At 51.6% G+C, this 21,043-nt stretch overlaps 1 protein-coding gene across 1 annotated transcript; it reads right to left on the bottom strand.

Annotated features, from left to right (window-relative positions):
• Window positions 1-284: 284 nt before the first annotated feature.
• On the bottom strand, window positions 285-1,885 carry LOC112812277 (annexin A2-like). Its single transcript, XM_025857035.2, has 2 exons — window positions 1,689-1,885; window positions 285-1,464 (listed from the first exon to the last, which is right to left on the bottom strand). Exons 1-2 carry the CDS (start codon window positions 1,834-1,836, stop codon window positions 596-598), a joined length of 1,017 nt encoding a protein of 338 aa, XP_025712820.2. The 5' UTR covers window positions 1,837-1,885; the 3' UTR covers window positions 285-595.
• Between the last annotated feature and the right edge of the window lie 19,158 nt (window positions 1,886-21,043).

The following is a 21,043-nucleotide window of genomic DNA, read 5'->3' as shown; positions in this document are numbered from 1 at the left end:
ACAGACACTCAAGGGCAGGAGGGGCCTATTTGGGGCTCTGGGTGGGCAGGAATGGTAGCTCTGTAGGTGGAGATCCTAGGGATCAGGGTCCAAAGAGCACCCCAATTTTTCTAGGGTGCCCATGGGAGGAAACAGGACTTCATTCAAAACCTCAGGACCCGAGGGGCCTCGCTGGAGCCAAAACGTCCATCCCTCTGTCTCTAGACTTCGAAAAGGTTTCTGGGATGGGACAGGAACTCCCCCCTACGGAATGTTCCCTTCCCTTCCTCCTTTCTCTCTCTCTCTTTTTTTTATAAAGTAAAAATTCAGTTTATTCATCTGTTTATGACACAGTACACAAGAGGCAAAGTGTTTCACATCATAGATTTCACTTCCAACTCCTTGGAATGTTCATTTCTTTGGCTAAAAGGAGAGACTAGACATGAGAGGCAGGCCATGCTTAGGCAACTGACATAAGGATGGGGAGGGGGTGATGCTAACACCATCCTCGCAGGGACAGGCACAAGGGGTCTGTTAGTCACAAGCTATTTTCGGGAACTGTTAGCTGGAAACAAAGGAGCACCACTGCTGGGCGCTCATCCGCTGTGGGCCTCAGTCATTCCCCACCACACAGGTAGAGCAGCGCCTTCTGGTAGTCGCCCTTCGTGTCTTGCTGGATGTAGTAGTACAGGGACTTGCTGTACTTTCTCTTGAATTCAGACCTAATTTTCAACATGTCCACTTCACTGCGAGAGACCATGATTCTAATCAGGACTTTATCACRAGTCCCCTTGCCCTTCATGGAGTCGTACAGCCRGTCAGCAAAATACAGGGGCTTGTTCTGAATGCACTGGACCAGGTTCAGGAAAGCATTTTCCAGGTCTCCTTTGACCTCCTTCTTGATGCTCTCCAGCATGTCATAAGGGCTGTTGCTCTTGTACCTTTCACATACTTTCTGGAGGTGACACACACTCCGCTCAGTCATGATGCTGATCCACTTGGGCACATCAGTTCCTTTCCTTTTCACTCCAGCATCATAGAGATCCCGGGCATCTTGGTCAATCAGTTCATAATCAATGACAGGGCCATCCTCTGCTCTTCTGCCCTTTGCAAGGGCAACCATCAGCTTGCGGAAGTCACCAGATGTGTCAGAAACGGTGTCCTTCTCCAGATCAGTCTTGTACATTTCTTTGTAGACTCTGTTAATTTCCTGAAGCTCTTGGTTGGTCCTTGAGCAGATGATCTCAATGAGGGAGTCCTCATCAGTCCCCAGCCCCTTCATGGAGGCTTTCAGCTCAGAAGCATCATACTGAGCAGGTGTTTTCAATAGGCCCAAAATCACGGTCTCCAGGTGGCCAGACAAGGCTGACTTGAGTGCTGATGCAAGTTCCTTTTTGGTCCTTCTCTGGTAGGCGAAGGCAATATCCTGTCTTTGTTCATTGCTGCGGTTGGTCAAAATGTTGACAATGGTGACCTCATCCACACCTTTGGTCTTCTTTTTTTTAATTTTTTTTGAAGATTTTATTTATTTATTTGACAGAGAGAGAGAGACAGCGAGAGCAGGAACACAAGCAGGGGGAGTGGGAGAGGGAGAAGCAGGCTTCCCACAGAGCGGGGAGCCCGACGTAGGACTTGATCCCAGGACCCCGGGATCACGACCCGAGCCGAAGGCAGACGCCTAACGACTGAGCCACCCAGGTGCCCCACACCTTTGGTCTTGATGGCCGTTTCAATGTTCAGAGCATCACGCTCAGCATCAAAATTGGTGTATGCTTTGACCGACCCGTATGCACTTGGGGGTGTGGAGTGATTACCCTCCAAGCTGAGCTTGCAGAGAATTTCGTGAACAGCAGACATTTTGAAGGAAGCTGGGCCCGGCACCGTGAGCTGCGAGCGTCCCCAGTTGTAGAGCCCCTCCTTTGCTTTTTATACTTAAGGTGAACAACAACAAAATGATTACTTAACAGCACAGTTCCTCTTAGGATCTTTGCTTGGCGGGGGACAGGAAGGGGAGGCCCTGAGGGCAGATGTTGGCAGGAGCCAGGAAGTAAGAACAAGGACTTGGCCAAACTGCTCTGCAGGGGAAGGAGAGGAATTAGTTTTGCTCCTGAGAGGGAAGGGGAGAGAGGAAAGACAGGAGGGAGGGGTGGGGAGAGCCAGGGCTCTAGTGGGAGGCTGGGGTGCTGGGTCTTCCCCACCTGTGCTCCACAGCTGTCCCCTCCCTTCTCCACCCTGCTCTGGGCCCCAAGCCTGACCCCGTCAAACAGCCCTGACCTCAGAGCCCCTCCGCCTCTGGCTTCCGGTTGGATTTGGCCAACAGGAGGTTCTGCCAGGAGAGCAGAGGGCAGGGAAGAGTTTGGGGGGTTTACTCTCTGGCTCCCTTCCAGCCTCTACCTGAGGTCACAGGTCCTGCCGGGAGGTGCCCCCCGACCCAAATGACAGCCACACATGCCGTCCTGCTTCTTTCCAGCTCGGTCAGTCCTGTTTGCTGGGGTGCCGAGGTGACTTCACTACAGTCCAGGACAGGATGCTACTGTCTGCTTCTCCCCTCCCACCCCCCCACGCCACGCCCCCAGCCGCAGCTGAGGACCAGGGGCAGCAGGTCCTGGGCTGCACGAGACTGCGGCAGAGCCAGGTAGGGTGCAGCAGGGGAGAAGGAAGCTGTGGAGCTGTGACTCAGGGATGGATTTATTTTTCTGGCTCCTAAGAGGCAGCAAGGGAGGGAGACAGGCAGAGGGGGGCCTTTCAGGACTCATGACGCATAATGCAATCAGATGACATTTAAATATTCATAAAAAAGAATGCAGATGTGAGTGTGAGACGGGTGGGCCAGTGTGGGAGGGAGGGAAAGAAAGAGATTGGGAACCACAGGCCACATTTTCCAGAGTGAGAAAGGGCATTTGGGATCATTTAGTTTGACCTTTAACTGTGGCAGGACTTTCTTTCTGGCATCCTGACTGGTGAGGCGGGTGCCCTTAGCACCACGGACAGGGAGCTTACTCTGCCCTAAAGCAAGGTTCTCCATCTTGGGGCAACAATCCTTGCTGCAGGGAATTTGGCAGGAGAGTGGATGAGGTCTGGCTTCCTGAGGAGCCAGGGAGGGAGTGGGGTGGAAGGAAATCAACACCAGTTTGGGGATCAGGAGACCTGGGTTCTTGATCCAGCCTGGATGCTCCTGGCTGTGCGACCTGAAGGAAGTCACTCCACCTCTCTGAGCCTCAGTGCCTCATCGGTGAGGCATGGACACTTTCCTTACGAGGAGTCCAAGGGGGTTAATGAGCTGTTGCCTTGGCTGGCGGGGCCAGGACCCTCAGCCGGGTTGGGGGTTCTCTGGACTCCCTCTCGAGGAGGGGTGGGGAGGAGACCGCCAAGGTCTGAGGTTCATTGGGCATCTGGGGTTCATCTTTGGAGGTGGCCGGGTGGCGGCCAGCTTCAGTGATTGTTATGGAGGAGGCTCGGTGGGGGACAAGGTCAGGACTCAGTCATGTCCAGCTGCTTAAGGCTGGACCGGATGTCTTCGGGGTGGCAGGGTGGAGCAGACCCCGCCGCGCAGAGTGGAAGAGATGGGATAAAACCAGGAGCCAACGAATGTAGTTCTACTTCTCGTCTGGCTTTGTGGTCTTGGGCAAAAGTCCTAACTTTTCTGACCCTTAGTTTCTTTATCTGAAAATTATAGAAAACAAATAGCCAGAGCCTCCTGGGGACGTTCTAAAGATTAGGGAGGCAGGGTCTCTCGAAATAGCAGGTGGGTGGGGGTATAGGGGCTCCCAAGAGCCATATGGGGCCATGAGAGTCTGAGGAGGAGGTCAGCAGGCCGTTGGCTTGACCAGACTCAGCCTATCCCATGCCTTCACAACCCGGGGCAGGTTAGGACACGGAAGGCGTAGTCTCGCTTCCCGCCCGCTGTGGGCGTGCCCACGACAGGCCCCCGCTGGGATTCTTGGCTTAGACTTCCTGACGGACAGGGAGCTCACTGCCTCCGGCTGTCGCCCAGGGCATTGCCAGAGGCTCTGCTGGGAATTCTCCCTCAGCTAGACTGAGTTTTTCTCTGCGGCCCCATCAGCCCCCTGGCCCCAGGCAGGCTTGGGAAAGTCTAGGAGGCTTCTTACCCTTGGGGCTGCAGCAAGAGGAGGTCAGAGCCGCAAAGAGCTGGCTTGAAGGAAGGGTCGCGACGGGCCGCGGCCGGCCCCTCCCGGCCCGCCGGGGGGGGCTTTCTCGTCTGTGTCCCGCCCCATCCTCGCCCCACCCCCACCTCAGACGCGGGACCGTTCCTCTTGCCGCCGCTCAGTCAACTTCCCCTGTGCCCTCGACTCTGTCCCTTCCACTCCTCCCCTGGGGCCTTTCGCAGTTGAGTGACTCCTCTCTCGGGTGTCATAACCTCTGCCGCCACGCTGCCTTTCCCCCTGTAGCCTGTGACTCTCCAAACCTACGGAAGGCTCTTCCATTGTAAAAACAAGCCAATGAAGAGGCAAAGAGTGACAGCCCTCCTGAGCCCCAGTGGCTCCTGTGGCTTTGATCCCGTCCTTTTTGCCTTGAAACCAAGTTTCCCCAGCAGCTTCTACTCCCCATCCTCACTTCCTCATCTCCCATGACTGCAGTCGGCCTTCTGCCCCCACAAAGACCTTTCCGAGGTCACCGGTGGCATCCGTGATGCTAGGCCCTCTGGACACCCCTCAGTCTTTACCTTGGCTCCTGTCCTGCCTCTGTTGGCTCTGGTTTTCTGCCCCCACGTGGCCCCAGGAGGCTCTTTGGTATTCATGTCTGCCAGGGGTCGGCTCCTGGCCTTCTTTTCTTTCTACTCCTACACGGTCGGGTCAGTCCACCCACTGGGTGGCCATGCTTGCCATCTGCTTCCCAAGGACTCCTGAATCTCTACCACCAGCCTGGGCCTCCCTCCCAAGCACCAGACCTGCATATCCAACTGCCCGATGGCCAGCTCTATCTTGGACGCCCTTCACGCTCACCACGTCCAACATGGAGTTTGTCATCTTCCTCCCCAGGGCTCTCTGCGTCAGGGAACGTCAACTCTACCAACCCAGGCGCCCAAGCCAGAAACCTGTGGCCCTTCCCCATTGACTCCTTACCTCTCCTACTCTCCTACTTCCATTCAATTGCTGGGTCCTGCCAGCTCTACTTCCCAAATATCTCTCTAACCTGCCTTCCTTTCTGTTTGGAAGGAATATCTCCTGCTTAGATCATTCACACAGCCACCTACCGGTGTCCCAGCCTCTCATCCCCAGATGCCAGCAACACGGGCAGTGCTCTGCCCCAGGGAGGAGAGGAGGCGGGTGCAGACGTCACTGACTCAGGTCTCTTGAACCTGGGACAGATCAGGAGTTCTGTTTCCCTGTGACTCGGGGCCTGGCTTCGGGGAAAAGGGATATGTGCACACGTGGGCCTGCGTGTGCGTATATCATGCGCCTGCCTGGGTGTGCGCTTGCATACGTGTGCGTGTGCGCACTGTGTGTGCACTGCCTGTGTGCGTGTGCATGCTGGAGAGGGTGTGATCCAGGAAGGGCTCCCATCCCCACTGTCCCTAGAGATGTTTCCCAAGAGCCTGTCTCTTGCCAGTCACCCGCCCACACGGGAGAACAAAGCTCTTTCCAGCTGACTGCTGCCCATGTTTGCCGAGACAAGAGTTGTACATCTCAATTTTTATCACATGAAAATGGAATAAAGAACGCTGGACTAGCTCCCGAAGAAACAATACTGCAGGGAGAGACAACTCCTTTGCTGCCGAGTCCCCCGCTCAGAGCTGTCCCTGCTGAGATGTCAATACTCTTCTCTCTTTGGGGCCTTCAAAGAGGGTGTCATGGCTCTTACATTTAAAAACACAAGGAGAGTTAACTGCACCACAGCGGCGAGAGATGCGGTTCCAGAACCTGCTGCATGGTTGCTGCCAGCTGGTGCAGCTCGCCTCCGCGGTCCCGCCTTGATGTGACTGCCTTCACTAGGCGAGATGCTTTCCTTCTCAATTAGGAAAAATCCACAGCTCCGTGCCCCACATGGGATGGGGGCAGTGCTGCAATTAGCCCTGGGGGAGCAGGAACAGAGGCCACACAAGAGATACCTCTCTTGGCCGGGGTTTCAGCCCCAGCCTGGCCTGGACCAACAGGCTGGCTTCCCTTCGGGTCCTTCCCTCCTGCTTTCCCTTCCTCTGTCCCTCCCCACCGGTTCACACAATAAACGTGAACTTGAGCCTCTTCATGCTCCATGCCAGGCCCCTGGGTAGATCTGAGGACACAGAGGAATAAGATGTGACTTATTGTCCCCCCACAATAAGACTACAGCACATGAGTCAGGAGGAGCAGGAGAAGAGAAGGAAGAGAGGAATAAGATGTGTATGGTCCCCTCCCTGGGGGGCCCCAGAGCTACTCAAAGACACTGATGGGAAAATAGGTAAGCCCAGATGCCAGCTAGCCTCTTTCTGTTCCTTAAGATCAGATTGATTCAAACCCTCGTTCCACAGCCTGGATGTCCAAAGCCTCCCAAGATTCCTGCACGTTCCTGGAGGCTTTCTCCCGTGTAGTGTGGTCAGGAGCACAGACTGGGGGCAGACCACCCAGATTCAAGTCCAGCTCACCCCCTGCTAGAGCGATCCACAGTACTCAGCAGCTCTGTGCCTCGGTTTCCACATCCCTAGGAGGCAGCCCGCTGTGGTACCTACTTCATGTAGTCAGCAGTTAGGGCAGAGCCCGGCACATCGTGAGCCCCAGGAAAGATTAGCTCTTTAGTCTTATTGTCATTTCTAGCTCTGAGCTCCTGCTTGCATTGAATTAATTCAGTTTGTGCATCTTTTCACCCCCCCTGCTGGTTCTGTCAGTTCTACCCTAAGTCTGTGCTCAATTCTTTTCTTGATGGACCTCAATCCTTTTCTTTCTGTTCCGTTAAAAAAAAAAAATCAGCCTCACCCCTAAAACAAAGCATGGCTGGGCACACAAAGTCCCTGTGGGTAGCAGACATTTCCAAAGGAAAGCGAGAAGGGACTTACAGATTACAAGGCCAGCAGTGTAAAAGACCATCTTTGATATTTCCATTCCTATAAGCCCCTCAGTGTTTCCACCACCTGAGCGTCAGCCTCCTGCAACATTGTTTTATTATTTTCCCCTTTGCTCCCCTCCGTCTCTCTCCTACCTCCAAATTCCCACTTATTTCCCATGCAGAGCAGTTTAACTAGCTCTTTTGGCTCCTTGTCTCTTGTCAAATCATACCCTCAGGATGTTACCTCCCCCCAAGTGCCATATCAAGGTATTTTCTTATACAAAGACACTCGCTTCCCTAAAAGGAATTCTGCGGTCGGATGTTGTATCACTCAGGATCTAGCCAGGAAAAGAGGAGCCCCGGTAAACCTGTAGGACAGGAAGGATTTAATGCAGGGCGTTGGTGCCACAGAGGATGGAAAGGTAGAGACGGCAAATAGCACCAGCGCACAATACGCTGAAAGACATTCATGCAGGAGAGAGCCCCTGTCCCAGTCCCCCGCGGGTCCAGAGTTTGGGCCCGCACCCCTGCATGAATGGGGTCTGGGGCGAGGGCAAGCTTCCGGGATCATCAAGCAAAAGAGTAACAAAAGCAGGGGTGCCATCATGGACATGGGAACAGCCCTGGGGAGGCTGGAGGCAGGCCGACCTTCAGGAGGCTGCGGTCGACAGTCCAGGCAAAGAAAACCATGAGCACACCCCAGTTTGCTTCCCGGCCTCTCTGCTGGCCGACACACAGCAACACACCCATCCCACCAAGGATGAGATCTGCGTGGGGCACTGGCCCATCTTTTTACAGATGGGGAAATCGAGGCCAGTGGACAGAGGCTTGCCCCCAGTCACAGAGCAAGAGGGGACCAATGCTGGGGGTCCTGCAGCCCAGCCGAGGGTTCTCCCCTGCGTCCCTCCCCAGACCTGCGTGCTAACTACAGCACGTGAGTCAGGAGGAGCAGGAGAAGAGAAGAGGACGCAAAGGTGAACAGAACCTTCAGATTCCGCTCCGAGGGAGACAGCAGGAACTAATGAGATCTCTGCAGGATGTGCTGGGAGAGGCCTTTGAATGGCTGCAAGGGAAGGCACCACTGAGCAGTCAAGGACACACACAGCCTACTGCTGGGAGGGAGGGGTGAGAGGCAATTAGCAGCGGTGGGGAAGCGGCCGCCAGCCCACTCTCCAAACAGACCTGACACAAGGCCCTTGCTCTCCGCCTTTTGACCTCAACCAATCTCATAAACGCACAGCTTGTGAGAATGAAAGGCTGTCGTTTGGAGAGGGAACGTCTGGTCCTTCTTGGGTCAGGTGGGACCAATCTGGTCTCATTTAAAAGAGACAGAGATGGACTCTGGGCAAGTTAAGCGGCAGGACCTTGAGGTTCTCTCAGACTCAAGTGGGGACCCAAGGCCTGGCCTCAGACACAGAGAGGAACTAGGGGGGTGGTGGGCCAGGCCGAAGGGAGTGTGTGCTCCCGCCCAGACAGGGTCGGGGTGGGCCGCCGGGGCCCAGGCCACCCTCCGACAGTCCCCTCGCCCACGGCGTCCCTCCAAGAGTCACACGGGAGGGTGGGCAGAAGTCTTATGCCTGTGGTCTGGCTGCACTGGGGTCAGAAGAAAGAAAAAGCCATCTTCATGGCTCAAGAGCCATTACCAGGAATTTTGTTCCTGAGAAAACAGTGTGGGAGAGGGGCCCTCGCCTTGCTCCCTGCACCCCAAATCCAGGTGATATTAGGAACTGGGTCTTAGGTAATCAACACCCCACAAATACTCATTGTGGCTCTTACGTAGAAGGCCCACAGAGGAGAGGCACCTGCCCACCACTACTACTGACCTAGTGTCGCAGCCCTGCTAATGGCTTAATGAGAAGTCTCCCTTCCAAGGGTCTGTGAGAGGGCAGGGGTTGGCTGAGGACCGGTTTTGGATGAGCTGCCTTCCGTCCTTGAGCACAGAGGGGCTGTTGTGTTCCACGGCAGGTCCTCCCTTCCCCCTCTTCTCCGGGTCTACCTGGAAGAAGTCCTTTCTGCATGGGGACTGGGTGGCATAACTTTGAAGTGGACCCTCGGGGGCCTCTGGCAGGCTAGGGCTTGTGGCAGCAGGGGCCCAGCTGTGGAAGGAGGTGGCCGACCCAATGTCTGGACCGGGCAGAGAGGAGAGGCGGGAGGGAGCTAGGGGGCGCTGCCTGGGGCTCCTTGGCCCTGCCCTGGTTCCCTGCCCCCCACCCCTCCCCCAGTGCCCTGGTCCCGGTCCTGGAGCCGCCCTCCTCCCTCCCACCTTCCTGCTCTCTCTCTTCCCCCAGGGGCGCAGGGTTTCATTTAAGCTGCAGCAATATCGGCTCAGGCAATCATCTCTCCCCGTCCTCTTTCCTCCGGCAGCTTGTCGCTGTTCACTCTGTAGCCAGGACATATTTAAAAGAGAGAAACTTTAAATTAAGTTTGGGAGAGTTTAAATGAAAGAAAACAAACCTCACTATTATCACAGGTAAGAAAAAAGCTTCTGGCTCCTGGTGGAGATTTGCGGGCTTTCCTTCATCTTGGAGCCAGGAAGAAAATCATGAAGTTTTTTTCCTTTACCTTCACCCCCTGCTACCCCCACTCCCTGCCACCCAAATGCCAGGTTAATTGAATAGGAAGCCCGTCTATCTCAAAGCGGCCGAAGACTGGCCCAGCTCAGGAGGACAGGGTTCAGAGGCTCTGCAGGGTGAGAGGGAGGGGGATTCTTTCATTTCAGCAGCCTAAGCCTCTCCTTGTGGGGAGGGGAGATGCTTGCAAGGAAGGAAGGAAAGAAGGAGGCAAGCCCAACAACCGCCTGTAGGCTACCTGGGCCTTGGAGAGGAGGGGCGGTCCTGACCGTGACCCCCTGGGTAACGATCTCCTAGGACTAGCCCGGCTCTAATGGGTCCCCACCCTGTGCTCAGCCCTGTCCAGGGTGCTGCAGAGGGAGCATGAAAGAAGGGGATAGGTTGTATGGATCAATCCACTTCTGCCTGTACCCACTGCCTTCCCCCTTCCGGGGGTGGGGGCAGGGGGCACTGGGATGAAGGGCAAAGGCATTTATCAGCTGGGGAATGGAGCTTGACCATGCCAAAAATAGAACTTCACGTCTTCCACTGAGCTACTCCTCTGTCCCTTCCTCCCTTGGTTCTAGGCTCTTGGGAGCACAGATCTCTTGGACTCATCTCGGACGGGCATCTGTAGAGCATCCAATGTGGTGAGGTGAGCCTGGGGCCACCTCCTACTCAGGTACCGCGTCTCCTGGGAGAGCATGAGGTGGGTGGCCAGGCTGGTTCTGCTCCAGGCATTGGGACAACTGCTTATTCTCCTCTTCTTTCCTTGTCTCTTTTCCTGTCTGTGGTGAGATTTAGGGGGCAGGAATTTGGGGTGTGAATGGGGCAAAACGTGCCAAACACGCTGTTGGACCTGCTCACTGTTGTCAGCCTTGGAGGAGGACTGAGCCCCCTGAATCCCTCGTGGTCCACCTGGGCCTTCAGACAGCAGGCGGGGTTTGGGGCTAAAGCTTTAGTACTTAGGGAAGTGCCTCTGCACCCCCTCTTGCCTACCCTGTGGCGGCAGCTGGCTGCTCGGGGTTTAGAGGTTGTGTCCCTGCAATCTGTCTGAAACATTAACTCCCCTAACGCAAGCACTTACAATGGGCAACCCTCAGGACTATGAGCTTCACTGACATTGTCGCTCTCTTTTTTATTGAGGTAAGATTTATGAAACATAAAACACGTGATGAGTATATCCTCCTATCCTTTTGTCTAATATTTGTTTATTTTATTTTATTTTTAAGATTTTATTTATTTATTTGACAGAGAGAGACACAGCAAGAGAGGGAACACAAGCGGGGGGAGTGGGAGAGGGAGAAGCAGGCTTCCCGCGGAGCAGGGAATCCGACGCGGGGCTCGATCCCAGGACTCTGGGATCACGACCTGAGCCGAAGGCAGACACTTAACGACTGAGCCACCCAGGCACCCCTGTCTAGTTTTTTTAAAGATTGAGTTTTTAATTCATCTGAAATTTGGTTTTGTGCATGATATGAGGTAAGAATCTACATTTATTTATTTTCCGGATGGGGATCCAACGGACTCAACATCACTTACTTTTTCTTCACTTACTTAAATGACCACCTTTATCTTATACTAAATTCATATATGCATTTATTGAATTCCTACTCTTTGCCAGGCACTATTCTAGGCATTGAAGATACAGCAGTGGATGAGACAGACAAGAGAAAGCAGAAGAAAAGCATAAACAGTATGAAAATGCAAAATTCTATGATCAATTTTGACAACAAATACAACTGGATTAAATTTCCCTAATGTAAAACAAGAACTCTTGGTTTGGATCAAAAAATGTAAACTTATTTCTATTCTAGTCCAAGAATAGTCAAATAAACCAGAGAATTGAAGAGAAAGCCCAGACACAGATCCTAGCACTTAAAATTGGTGAAAAGGTGCCCTTTAGAATGTGCGGTAAAGAATGGATTAGTTACCACGTGACATTGGGGCAACTGGTTTACTATTTGGAAGGGAACAATGTTAGATCCTCTGCCTCAGCGTCATCAAAATAAATTCTAGATGGACAAGTCGTTTAAACTATTAATTTTTAGAAGAATCAGAAGGAAATATGGGCGAATATCTATCTGATTTTGTAGTAGTGAGGAAGGTATTTCTGAGCACAGTATTTTGAAGAACACACAAAGGGAAAGAATGACAAATCTGAAAACATAAAAATCAAACCATAATGTAGATCAAAAGAAATCAAACAACAAACTAGGAAATAATATTTGTAACATATATGGTAGTTGAGATGAAGAACTCTTACAGATCAATAAGAAAATCCAAAACCCTATTAGAAAAACGAGCAAAGGACATAAAATCAGAAATCTACAATAGAAAACGACACATGGCCAATAAATATATGAAAAATTTCAGCATCATTAACAATAAAAGAAACTCAAATTAAAACAATGAGACATATAGCTTGCTTGTCATCTTAGCCAAGCTTTTAAAAAATCGTAGTACTTCGGAATGGCAAAGGTTTGAAGGAAAGAAAATTCCTCTGTCCTATGGTGGAGTGTGAATTGTCACAACCCTTCGGTAAGGCAATTTATTTACATGGATCAAAGGCTTTAAAATGTCTAGACCCTTTGATAAAACAATTCCATTTATAACCATTTCTCCGAAGGAAATAATTAGACATGTGCACAAAGATTTATTTCCAAGGAGGTTCCTGGCAGCATAGTACACAATAACAAAAGAATAAAAACAAACAGAAAATGGCAATAATTTACTTAGGATCCCCTACATTAGGGGATTTGTTGAATAAACTATGAGGGAATGTTATGAGGTCATCAAAAATCATGTTCCCAATCATATTTAGTTTTCAAGAAGGTGCCCAGGGTATAAAGTCAAGTGGAAATAAAGAGACTGCTGGACTGTATTGATTGTATGGGTGATAAATTTCTAAGTAAGTCGGCTCAATTACATGACCTGTCTCTGCTTCTACCCACCCCCTACTGTCTGCTGCTTCTGCTAGGTGCCCCTTGTTGCCCCAGCTCTGCCTTCCCTCTGGGGTCTCTGCCTTTCCCCAGGAGAACCTCAGCTTTCCTGGTCACGGTTCCTCTCGCAGGCACCCTTACCCTCCATGGGCTTCCAATATCTCCAGTCAGACCCACCATCAGTGCATTGGAATCACCCCGTACCAAAGCCTAGTCAAGACTGTCAAGTTCTAGAATCCCAACCAGAAAGAGCTAGATGAGAAGTTATTGGTTCACAAGCCATGGGAGGTTGAGAGATATATTCAGAATTCAGAAATGACCAGAGCCAGGAGTTTGACGTCCTCCAAAAGCTCCCACTCCATTTCTCACCTCTCCTTCTCTTGATGCATTGGCTCTGTTGTCTCCTACTCAGACTGATCTCTCCCACAGGGTGGGAGAGGTTGTCACCAATAATTTTGAGGATCACATCTCATGGCTTTGCCTTCAGAAAAAGATTGACCCCTTTCCCTTAGTTCTGATTTGAAATTCTCAGAGAAGATGCCTGATTGGCAGGACCTGGGTCATGCCCTCTCCCATGTGGTGATAAGGTTCACTTCTGTGATTGACAGCTTCCCCTTGAACCATGTGGTTGGCGTAGGAGATGAAGCAGCTGCCCAGAAGAAGGGAAGGGAGCAGAGGGGTGGGCAGGCAGGTCAAACTCCTCTCTCTCAGTGGAATGCCAAAAGAGTATGTTAATGTCCCCAAGGTCTTAGGGGGGATTTTAGTCAAATTGCTCTTTTTATTTTTGCATAAGGTCCCTTTCTCCTTCCCAGGAACATAGACCAGAGGGTGGGGCCGTGGGAAAATCACTCTTCCGGCTGAGGCTCAGAACTCACACATTGTGACTTCCTCCCACCTATGTTGGCTGGAGCCACCCATTTTCCCAAGGCCAAAATCAACTGAGGGGAACATTATCAAATCACTTTTTATCACTTGTTTTAAACAGTCAACTTATAAAATGACAACCATATACTACTATACTCCTATTAGAATGACTAAAGCAAAAAAAAAAAAAAAACAAAAACAACCAACCAAAACTGATGATACCAAGTGCTGGTGAGGATGCAGAGAAACTGGAACTCTCCTGTGTTGCCAATAGGAAAGCAAACTGATAGAGTACCTTTGGAAAACCATCCAACAGGTTTTTATAAAATTAAACATACACTGACCGTGTGGCCCAGCGAGCCTACCCACAGACATTCACCCAAGAGAAATGAAAACTTACACTAAGCTAAAGAGGCCAGATTCAGAAGGCTACATACCATCTCGCTCCATTGTATAAGACACTCTACAAAAGGAAGGACTTGTAGGGCCAGAGAACAGAGAATAGATTTTTAAAAATGATTGACAACAAAAGTGGTCCTTTCTAAAAACGTCTTTTGTTTCCTTTGCTGAATTGTTTTTGTAAGAAGCCTCTTCTCCTTAGCTTAGACCTGTCTGCCCACTGTTTTGAATTCAGGATATTGTTTAGCCTGTATTGCTTGGTGTTTCCCCCTTCTACTATTGAATGAAAAACATTTCTCTCTGAAGCTGGTGTTTAACCGTAATTAGGGAGGGTGGATCCTCCTTGGTTCTACTCAGTCTACCTGGTAGCAATTCTTCTATCTGATTTCAAGCAAGGCCAGTCTGCATAACTGCTTTTCCAGGTAGTCAGGGCTGGGTTTGGCCCCGGCTGCACCTCTGCAGGCTTCTGGCACCAGGAACAGCGTCCAAGGGTATCTTGAGGTGCCGGGGCAACAGGCCCGAGACTCGGGGAATCCAGGTGTAAAAGATGACAGGTGGCATCTTTGGTGAGGCTTGAAAGAGAACACCAATGGGGAGAGGGACCCCAGGACAAAGGAGATTCAGTCTCCAGATGGCTAGGCTAGGCGACAACCAAGCCTGAAGAGGTTGCAGGCCTGAGTGGACTTGGCTGGGGATTTCAGACAGGGACAGTAAGTCTATCCCCTGGCCTTCCCCCAGAGAAAGACCAGGAATGTGGCAAAAGCAAGGCAAGAGGGTGTTATCCAGGCTTGCCAACACGTGGGCCCTCCACTCTGCCCAATTTCCTCTGTAACTGAAATCCTTCTTGCCTTCCCATGTGAGTCCCAGCCCAGATCCTCAGCAGGCAGAGGACGCACTCACAATGAGCAGGTTGGTGGCTAAGAAGGCTGCATGATTCTGCAGAGATGTGCTCCCCAAGGCAGATGATGGGTTGGGCTGGGGCCCCTCCCTCCTTCCTCTTGTCCCTGAAATTACCTCTGGATAATCAGGGACTCTCTTCCACCCCACCTGCCCCCAGTCTGCTCTGCACGTGCAGGCAGCTTGCTGGTCTCCTTGGGCTGACCTTGGTTTGGAGGCTGCCATGGGGCAGTGGCAGCGTCAGGACCCAGGGCTAGAGTAGCACCTGCCACTCCAGTTATAGAGCTCCCCGCAACTTAGAGCCATGACTCCCTTATCCCTGGACGCCTCTCACTTTCCTGGATCAAGCTTCCAGCTTGGCCTGGCTGGTGTGTGATCTTAGAAAAGTCCCTTCTCCTTGGCTCAGTGGTCCTCTGTCAACCATCCAGGATGGTGACTGGTCCTGGGAAGGGACATGAGAACTGGGGGTGGTGGGTCTCGAACCCGGGGAGGGTCATCTTTTTCTACTAGGTCTGGGCTGAGCTGAGCTGGCCTCTGCCTATGGAGGGAGGAGAAGCCAGGCAGAGAATGTTCACTGGGAGACTTTAGTCATGTATGTTGAGCCTGTGGATTCAGGGAAGCCACATCCAGTAGCGGCTGGTTGTAGGGGACTGCGTGTGGAGCTTCCCTTCTGTTATCCTTGGACCTTCTGCAGGACCTTGTTACACATCCCCGTCTGGTCTCAGATGTGTTGCCAGAAATGATGAAAGAGCCTCATCTCTGTTTGCGACAGAGTGGCAAGGGGAGGCTGGACCCCTGTTTTCTCTGAAGCCCCCTTGGTGGTATGAGCCCGGGGGCAGGGGCGCAAGGGGGCTGGCACCCATAGCAGGGGTGACATGAGCGTGTGGCAGTTTGCAGAAGAGGCTTGAGGAAAGATGTTGGTGGGTGTGTGCTGGGGGACCGTCCTGGGCAGCACGCTGGGGGCATTTTGAGGTGGGGTAAGCTCTTGTGAGGGTAGGTGGTGGTGGTGGGCAGTCCAAGTATTGTCCTTTAAGAATTCCTGGGACTGTGACCTCCTTCTACAGTCCAGCTGAGGAGGTGGGGACATTCTGGCTGCAGGGGAAGGCAGTATGAAGTGGCTCCCTGAGTCTGGGGGTCAGGGGCACATTCAAGAGGGCTGCTGTCTGAGTGGATCTCAGAGGGCACATCAGTGAGCATCTTTGTTCAGAAACCTTTGTCTGTGTCTCAGACTATTTCTTCAGGACAAATTTCTAGAAGTGAAATTTCTGTGCCAAAGCCCAGGGGCCCCAGTCAAAATTCTTTTGTCTGTAGTGACAGAAACCCCTTCAAGCTGATGTATCAAGACTGAACAAGTGTGGGCCAGGGGAGTAGTAACTCACCTGCAGTGGAGAAGCTCAGGGGCTAGACACGGCTTCCATCATGATGGGGCCTGGGACTCAGTCAGTGTCATCGGGGGCTCAGTCTCTCTCCCTTTGTCTCTAGCTCAGCTCTCTCCCAGCACCCGCTCCTGGAATCCTGGGAACTCCTGCTCGTATCCCACCAGCTCAGCCCTCGGCCCAAAAGAGAACATCTCTTTCCTCTTTGGTCCTCAAAAGTCCTGGGCTGAGTCTCACTGGACCGGCTGGTGTCCCTGAATCAGACACCAAAGGCGGGGAGATAACACAGGGCCTCCATTGGCCTTGGGTTACACAACTACTCCTGGAAGCTAGAGGTGTTGTTCACCCAAGCCAGTGGACCGAGAGTGAGGGAAGGGGGCTTCCCAAGGGAAAATCAGGATCCTAGTACCAAAAGATGCTGCATAGCAAGCCCCACGGATGTCCACTCCTAGCAGGGACATCCTGCTAGGATGTCCTATTTCTAACCCTCTCAATGTTCCATCAAAACTTATTTTAAGCGATCACTTAGTGGCCGTGGAGACCTCACTGGAGCAGAGGACCAAGGAAGGCCAGAAATCCTCTAGAGAATCCTTTGTTACAGATGGAAAACCACTGCATGTCAGAGTGTGGCCAGGCTTTGTTCTAGGCCCAGGGGACCACTGCCTGCAGAGAGTGTCTATCTTGTGTGGGGGCAGATGGTCAGAGTCAGTGGGTCACAGTCCACGGGCACTTGGGCCTCCGGTGGCGGGGGGCAGGGAAAGATTGTGTACTGACTTCACGTGGACGTGCATGGCTGGAGGCTCCAGGGGCCGAAATAAAGGAAAAGAATGGGGAAGAATGGTCTTGCCAAGGGGCTTAGACTTGACCTTGGGCAATGGGAAGCCAGTCAGGACTCAGAGTGGGAGAGTGATTCGGGCAGATGTGTGTCTTTGTCTGCTCGGGCTGCCGGGACAAAAGCCACAGCCTGGCTATTTAAACAGCGAAGTATCTCACCGTTCTGGAGCCTAGGAAGTTCCAGTTCAAGGTGTGGCTGATTTGGGTTCTGATGAGAGCCTTCTTCCGGGCCTGTGGACGGCTGACTTCTCACGGTGTCCTCACATGGTCTCTCCTTGGTGTGTGCACAAGGAGACAGAGTTTTCTCTCTCTCCCCCTTCTTGTGAGGCCCCTACTCCCATCACAAGGGCCCCACCCTCATCTACCCCTAGTTACCTCCCAAGGGCCCTGCCTCCAAACACCATCACAGTGGGGGGGGGTGGGCTTTGACCTAGGAATTTTAGGGGGTGCAAGCATTCCGTCCCTAACAGGTGGTTTGGGCACGCATGGGGGCACTGATGACCTGTGGAAGGTGAGGAGTGCTAGAGGGTCACCCCCCTGTCTTCCCCCATGTCTCCCCCTCCTGTGTCGGTCCAGTCCCCAGCCCCCTCAATCTCCTACCCTCCCTCTTCTTCCCACTTCCATTTGTCTCCTTGGAGGATGGGGAGCTGCCTTCCCAGAAATCGAAGTTTATGGGGAAGTTTATCCTTGGCACGAGAGACATTCGCCTCACTCCAGAAAACCCCCGGTAAAATAAATCTAATTAAATCTGTTACTGTTCACAGAGACTAGTTTTGTGGGCAATTGACCTGTTTTATTTATTATGTAAACCATCATGAAACCCAAGCTCCATATTATTTATGCTAATGGAAGGGACTAGGTAATAAATCCCGCCTGAGGATGTGGGCAGACCAGATGGTGTGGTGGCACTTTGATGGCTCGTACCGGAGGAACCTGTGCCAGACGTCGCTCCCAACCCCGGGAGAAGGGTTGGGGGCTCTGGGAGGGGGCAGCATGGAGTCCTGGGGGCAGCCTCACTCTCAGCAAATTGCAAAGTGCTAATGAGAAGAGGGGGCTTTCTGGGTCATCTCCCTCTCGGAGGAAACTCCAATCTGTGTTCTCTCCCTTGGGGAGACGGGAATAAAAATAGATGGTGCTCCTCCGGGGTGCCACATCCTACGGCAGCCTCTGCCATCTCCACGGTCACATTCGAGTTGCACAAGAACCCTGAGAAGTAGGTCTTATTTGTCCTGTATCACAGGCAAGAAACGTGAAACTTAGTGTCGGAACTGAGGTTTGAACCCAATGTATTTGACTTGCAAGCCTCGGGTCTTACCAGGGAACGTGACCTTAGATAAAACAGATCCAGGAAGGAAGGAAAGGCATGAACCAAGAGGGTCGAGAGGAAGAGAGGAGGAAGGCAAAGAGGGGAGGACCGGAGAAGGGGAGAAAGGAAAGATTGGAAAAGGGGCAGGGCAGATGGGCGGAGAGCAAAGGAAGGTAGGGAGATGGGGCTGAATCGGGGGGAGGAGAAGGACAAGGGACAAGGGGCAGGAGGATGGGGGAAGAGGCAGAGAGGTGTTTTCTTCTGCCTCAGAGCGCAAGCTGGCTCTAGATTTTCAGCGGAGATAGAGTTGGTTACATGAGGACAAGCGCAGGGACGGTGCACACGCAAGGGGGAACTGTTTCTCGTTGGGAGGGCAGCTGCCTTTTAGAGAAAAGAAAAGCAGGGAGCTTATTTACAGCTGAAGGCTGAGAGCATCAGCCCTTCAAAGAAAGGGAGAAAGGAACACAATTCAGGAGGCAGAGAGGAGAAGGAGCTGAGTTTCAAGGAGCCTTGCAAACAAGCAGAGTGGGCGACCGGCCCGTAGCTGCTCCTCCCCAACCTGCTGCAGGTTGCACCAGGCAGATGCATTGTTCCGTCTGCTGAAGGTCAGGTACAGATTCTTGTTTTCCTGGCTTGTTGCGGGTCAAGGGGCCAAAAGAGAGGAATTGAATCCGCAAAGTGGCTGGATTTATCTTCAAACAGTAAGGCACAATTAGAGCAATGCAGAGAGGAATAAAATCAGAGAAGGAAGACACTGGGGCTACCGTGGGGAGCGGTTGGGACTAGCCATGCGAACTTGAACAAGTTACTTCGTGTCTGTGAGCCTCCATTTTCTCAGGGTGCCCACCTCCAGTGTTGTTGGTGAGGACTGAACAGGGCGAGGTGCACGCCAGCATGGTGCCCAGCAACAGGGGAGGTGCCTCTGAGGTGGGGTCCAACTCTGCAGTGGGGCGTTGCACGCAGGGAGTTTAGTTGGGGCTCTGGGGAGGGCAGGGCACTGGACTGGGAGGAAGGAGCTGGGAGTAATGCACTTGCACGCAAGGCCTTGGCTCACAGGGAGCTCTGCAGCTCGGATGGACCTGTGTCAAAGGGTGACCAACTGACCCAGTTTGCCCGGGATCTGCAGGGTTCCCAGGATACAGGACTCTCAGCGCTAAAACTGGAAAAGTCCTAGGTGAACTGGGACACAGTGGTCATCCTTTGGTGCTGAGTTGTCCTGCCTCTGTGGCACAGGCGCTGGACCTTTATATCTCAATGGACGTGGGTTGTCTCTAAGGAGGGGACTTAACCGTGGGCAAAGTGACTGTCTTTGACTGAGATCAATCCCTGGAGAGGCACGGGGCTGTGAGCCGTCAGTTCTCAAAACAGTCAGGGAATGAGTGTCTTGTCTGGGAGGATGGAATCTGAGCGGCACACTGTAGTATCCACTGAGGTGGCTTGGTAAATGTGAATTTTCTCCTCGCTGCTCGTGATGGAGGTCAGAGTAGTTATAAAAAAAAAAAAGGTTCTTAGGGCGCCTGGGTGGCTCAGTCAGTTAAGCATCTACCTTCGGCTCAGGTCATGATCTCAGGGTGCTGGGATCAAGCCCCTCATCCGGCACCCTGCTTGGTGGAGAGCCTGCTTCTTCCTCTCCCTCTGTACCCACCCCTCAAGTAAATAAATACAAAATTTTTAAAAAAATTTATAAAAGGAATGTTCTCGAAGGCGTCACGACTGGTGTCAGCTGCTGCCATATTTTTTCTTTCTTTCTCTTTCTTTTAAAAGATCTATATCTTCCAGATTGTCCAATTTGTTGGCATGTAATTTTTCATAATGTTCTTTTATAATCCTTTGTATTTCTCCTCCGTTTCTCATTTTATTTGACTTCCCTCTTTATCTCTCTCTTTCTCTCTGTCTTTTGATGAGTCTAGCTAGAGGTTTATCATTTTGTTTCTCTTTTCTAAGAACCGGCTCCTGGTTTCATTGATCTGTTCTATTGTTTTTTAAGTCTCTATTTCATTGATTTCTGCTCTGATCATTATTATTTCCTTCCTTCTACTGGTTTTAGGCTTCCGTTGTTCTTCATTTTCCAGCTTCTTTAGGTGTACGATGGAGCTGTTTTAGATTTTGTTTGTTTGTTTGTTTCTTGAGGTAGGCCTATATGGCTATAATCTTCCCTCTGAGGACAGCTTTTGCTGCATCCCAAAGATTTTGGACCCTTGTGTTTTCATTTTCGTTTGTCTCCATGTATTTTACTTTTTTATTTCCTCTTTGATTTCTTGGTTGGCTCATTCACTGTTTAGTAGCATGTATTTAGCCTCCATGTATATGTGCTCTTTCAATGTTCTTCCCTTGTGACTGATTTCTAGTTTAATATTGCTGGGGTCAGAGAAGATGCATGATAGGATTTCAGTCTTCTTGAATATATTGAGACTTGTTTTGTGGCCTAACATGTGATCTACCGTGGAGAACGTTCCATGTGCACTTGAAAAGAATGAGTAGTCCACTGTTTGGGGATGGAATGTTCCGAATATATCTGTTATGTCTATCTGGTCCAATGTGTCATTCAAAGCCACTGTTTCCTTGTTAATTTTCTACCTGGATGATCTGTCCATCGATGTGGGTGGGGTAAGCCACTTCCATCTTTAAAAGCCCAGGAGGACTCCTCTAGACCTTGGTCTTGGCTTATTGGAAAGGTAGATCCTCTGGGGGTCTGCACCCCAGAGCCCCAGGGGGTTCCCATCACTGGGACATTCTCTTGGAAAGTCAACTTGGGGCAGTAGAATTAGCAGATTTCTGAGCAGGAGATCCTTTTGCTTTTCTCATGGTGATTGTTTTTTCTATCCTCTAGTCTGGGAGTCCCAGACCATCTTCAACTCAGCTCATTAAAAGAATTAAAAATAATAATAGTTGATATTAGTAGAGCCCTTTCTAGTG

This window comes from Callorhinus ursinus, unplaced genomic scaffold (assembly GCF_003265705.2).
Source record: "Callorhinus ursinus isolate GAN/ISIS: 27379988/994484 unplaced genomic scaffold, GSC_fseal_2.0 scaffold18, whole genome shotgun sequence".
Lineage (NCBI taxonomy): Eukaryota > Metazoa > Chordata > Mammalia > Carnivora > Otariidae > Callorhinus > Callorhinus ursinus.
Note: the sequence above shows the minus strand (reverse complement) of the source record. Positions and strands in the feature narration are given on the sequence as shown.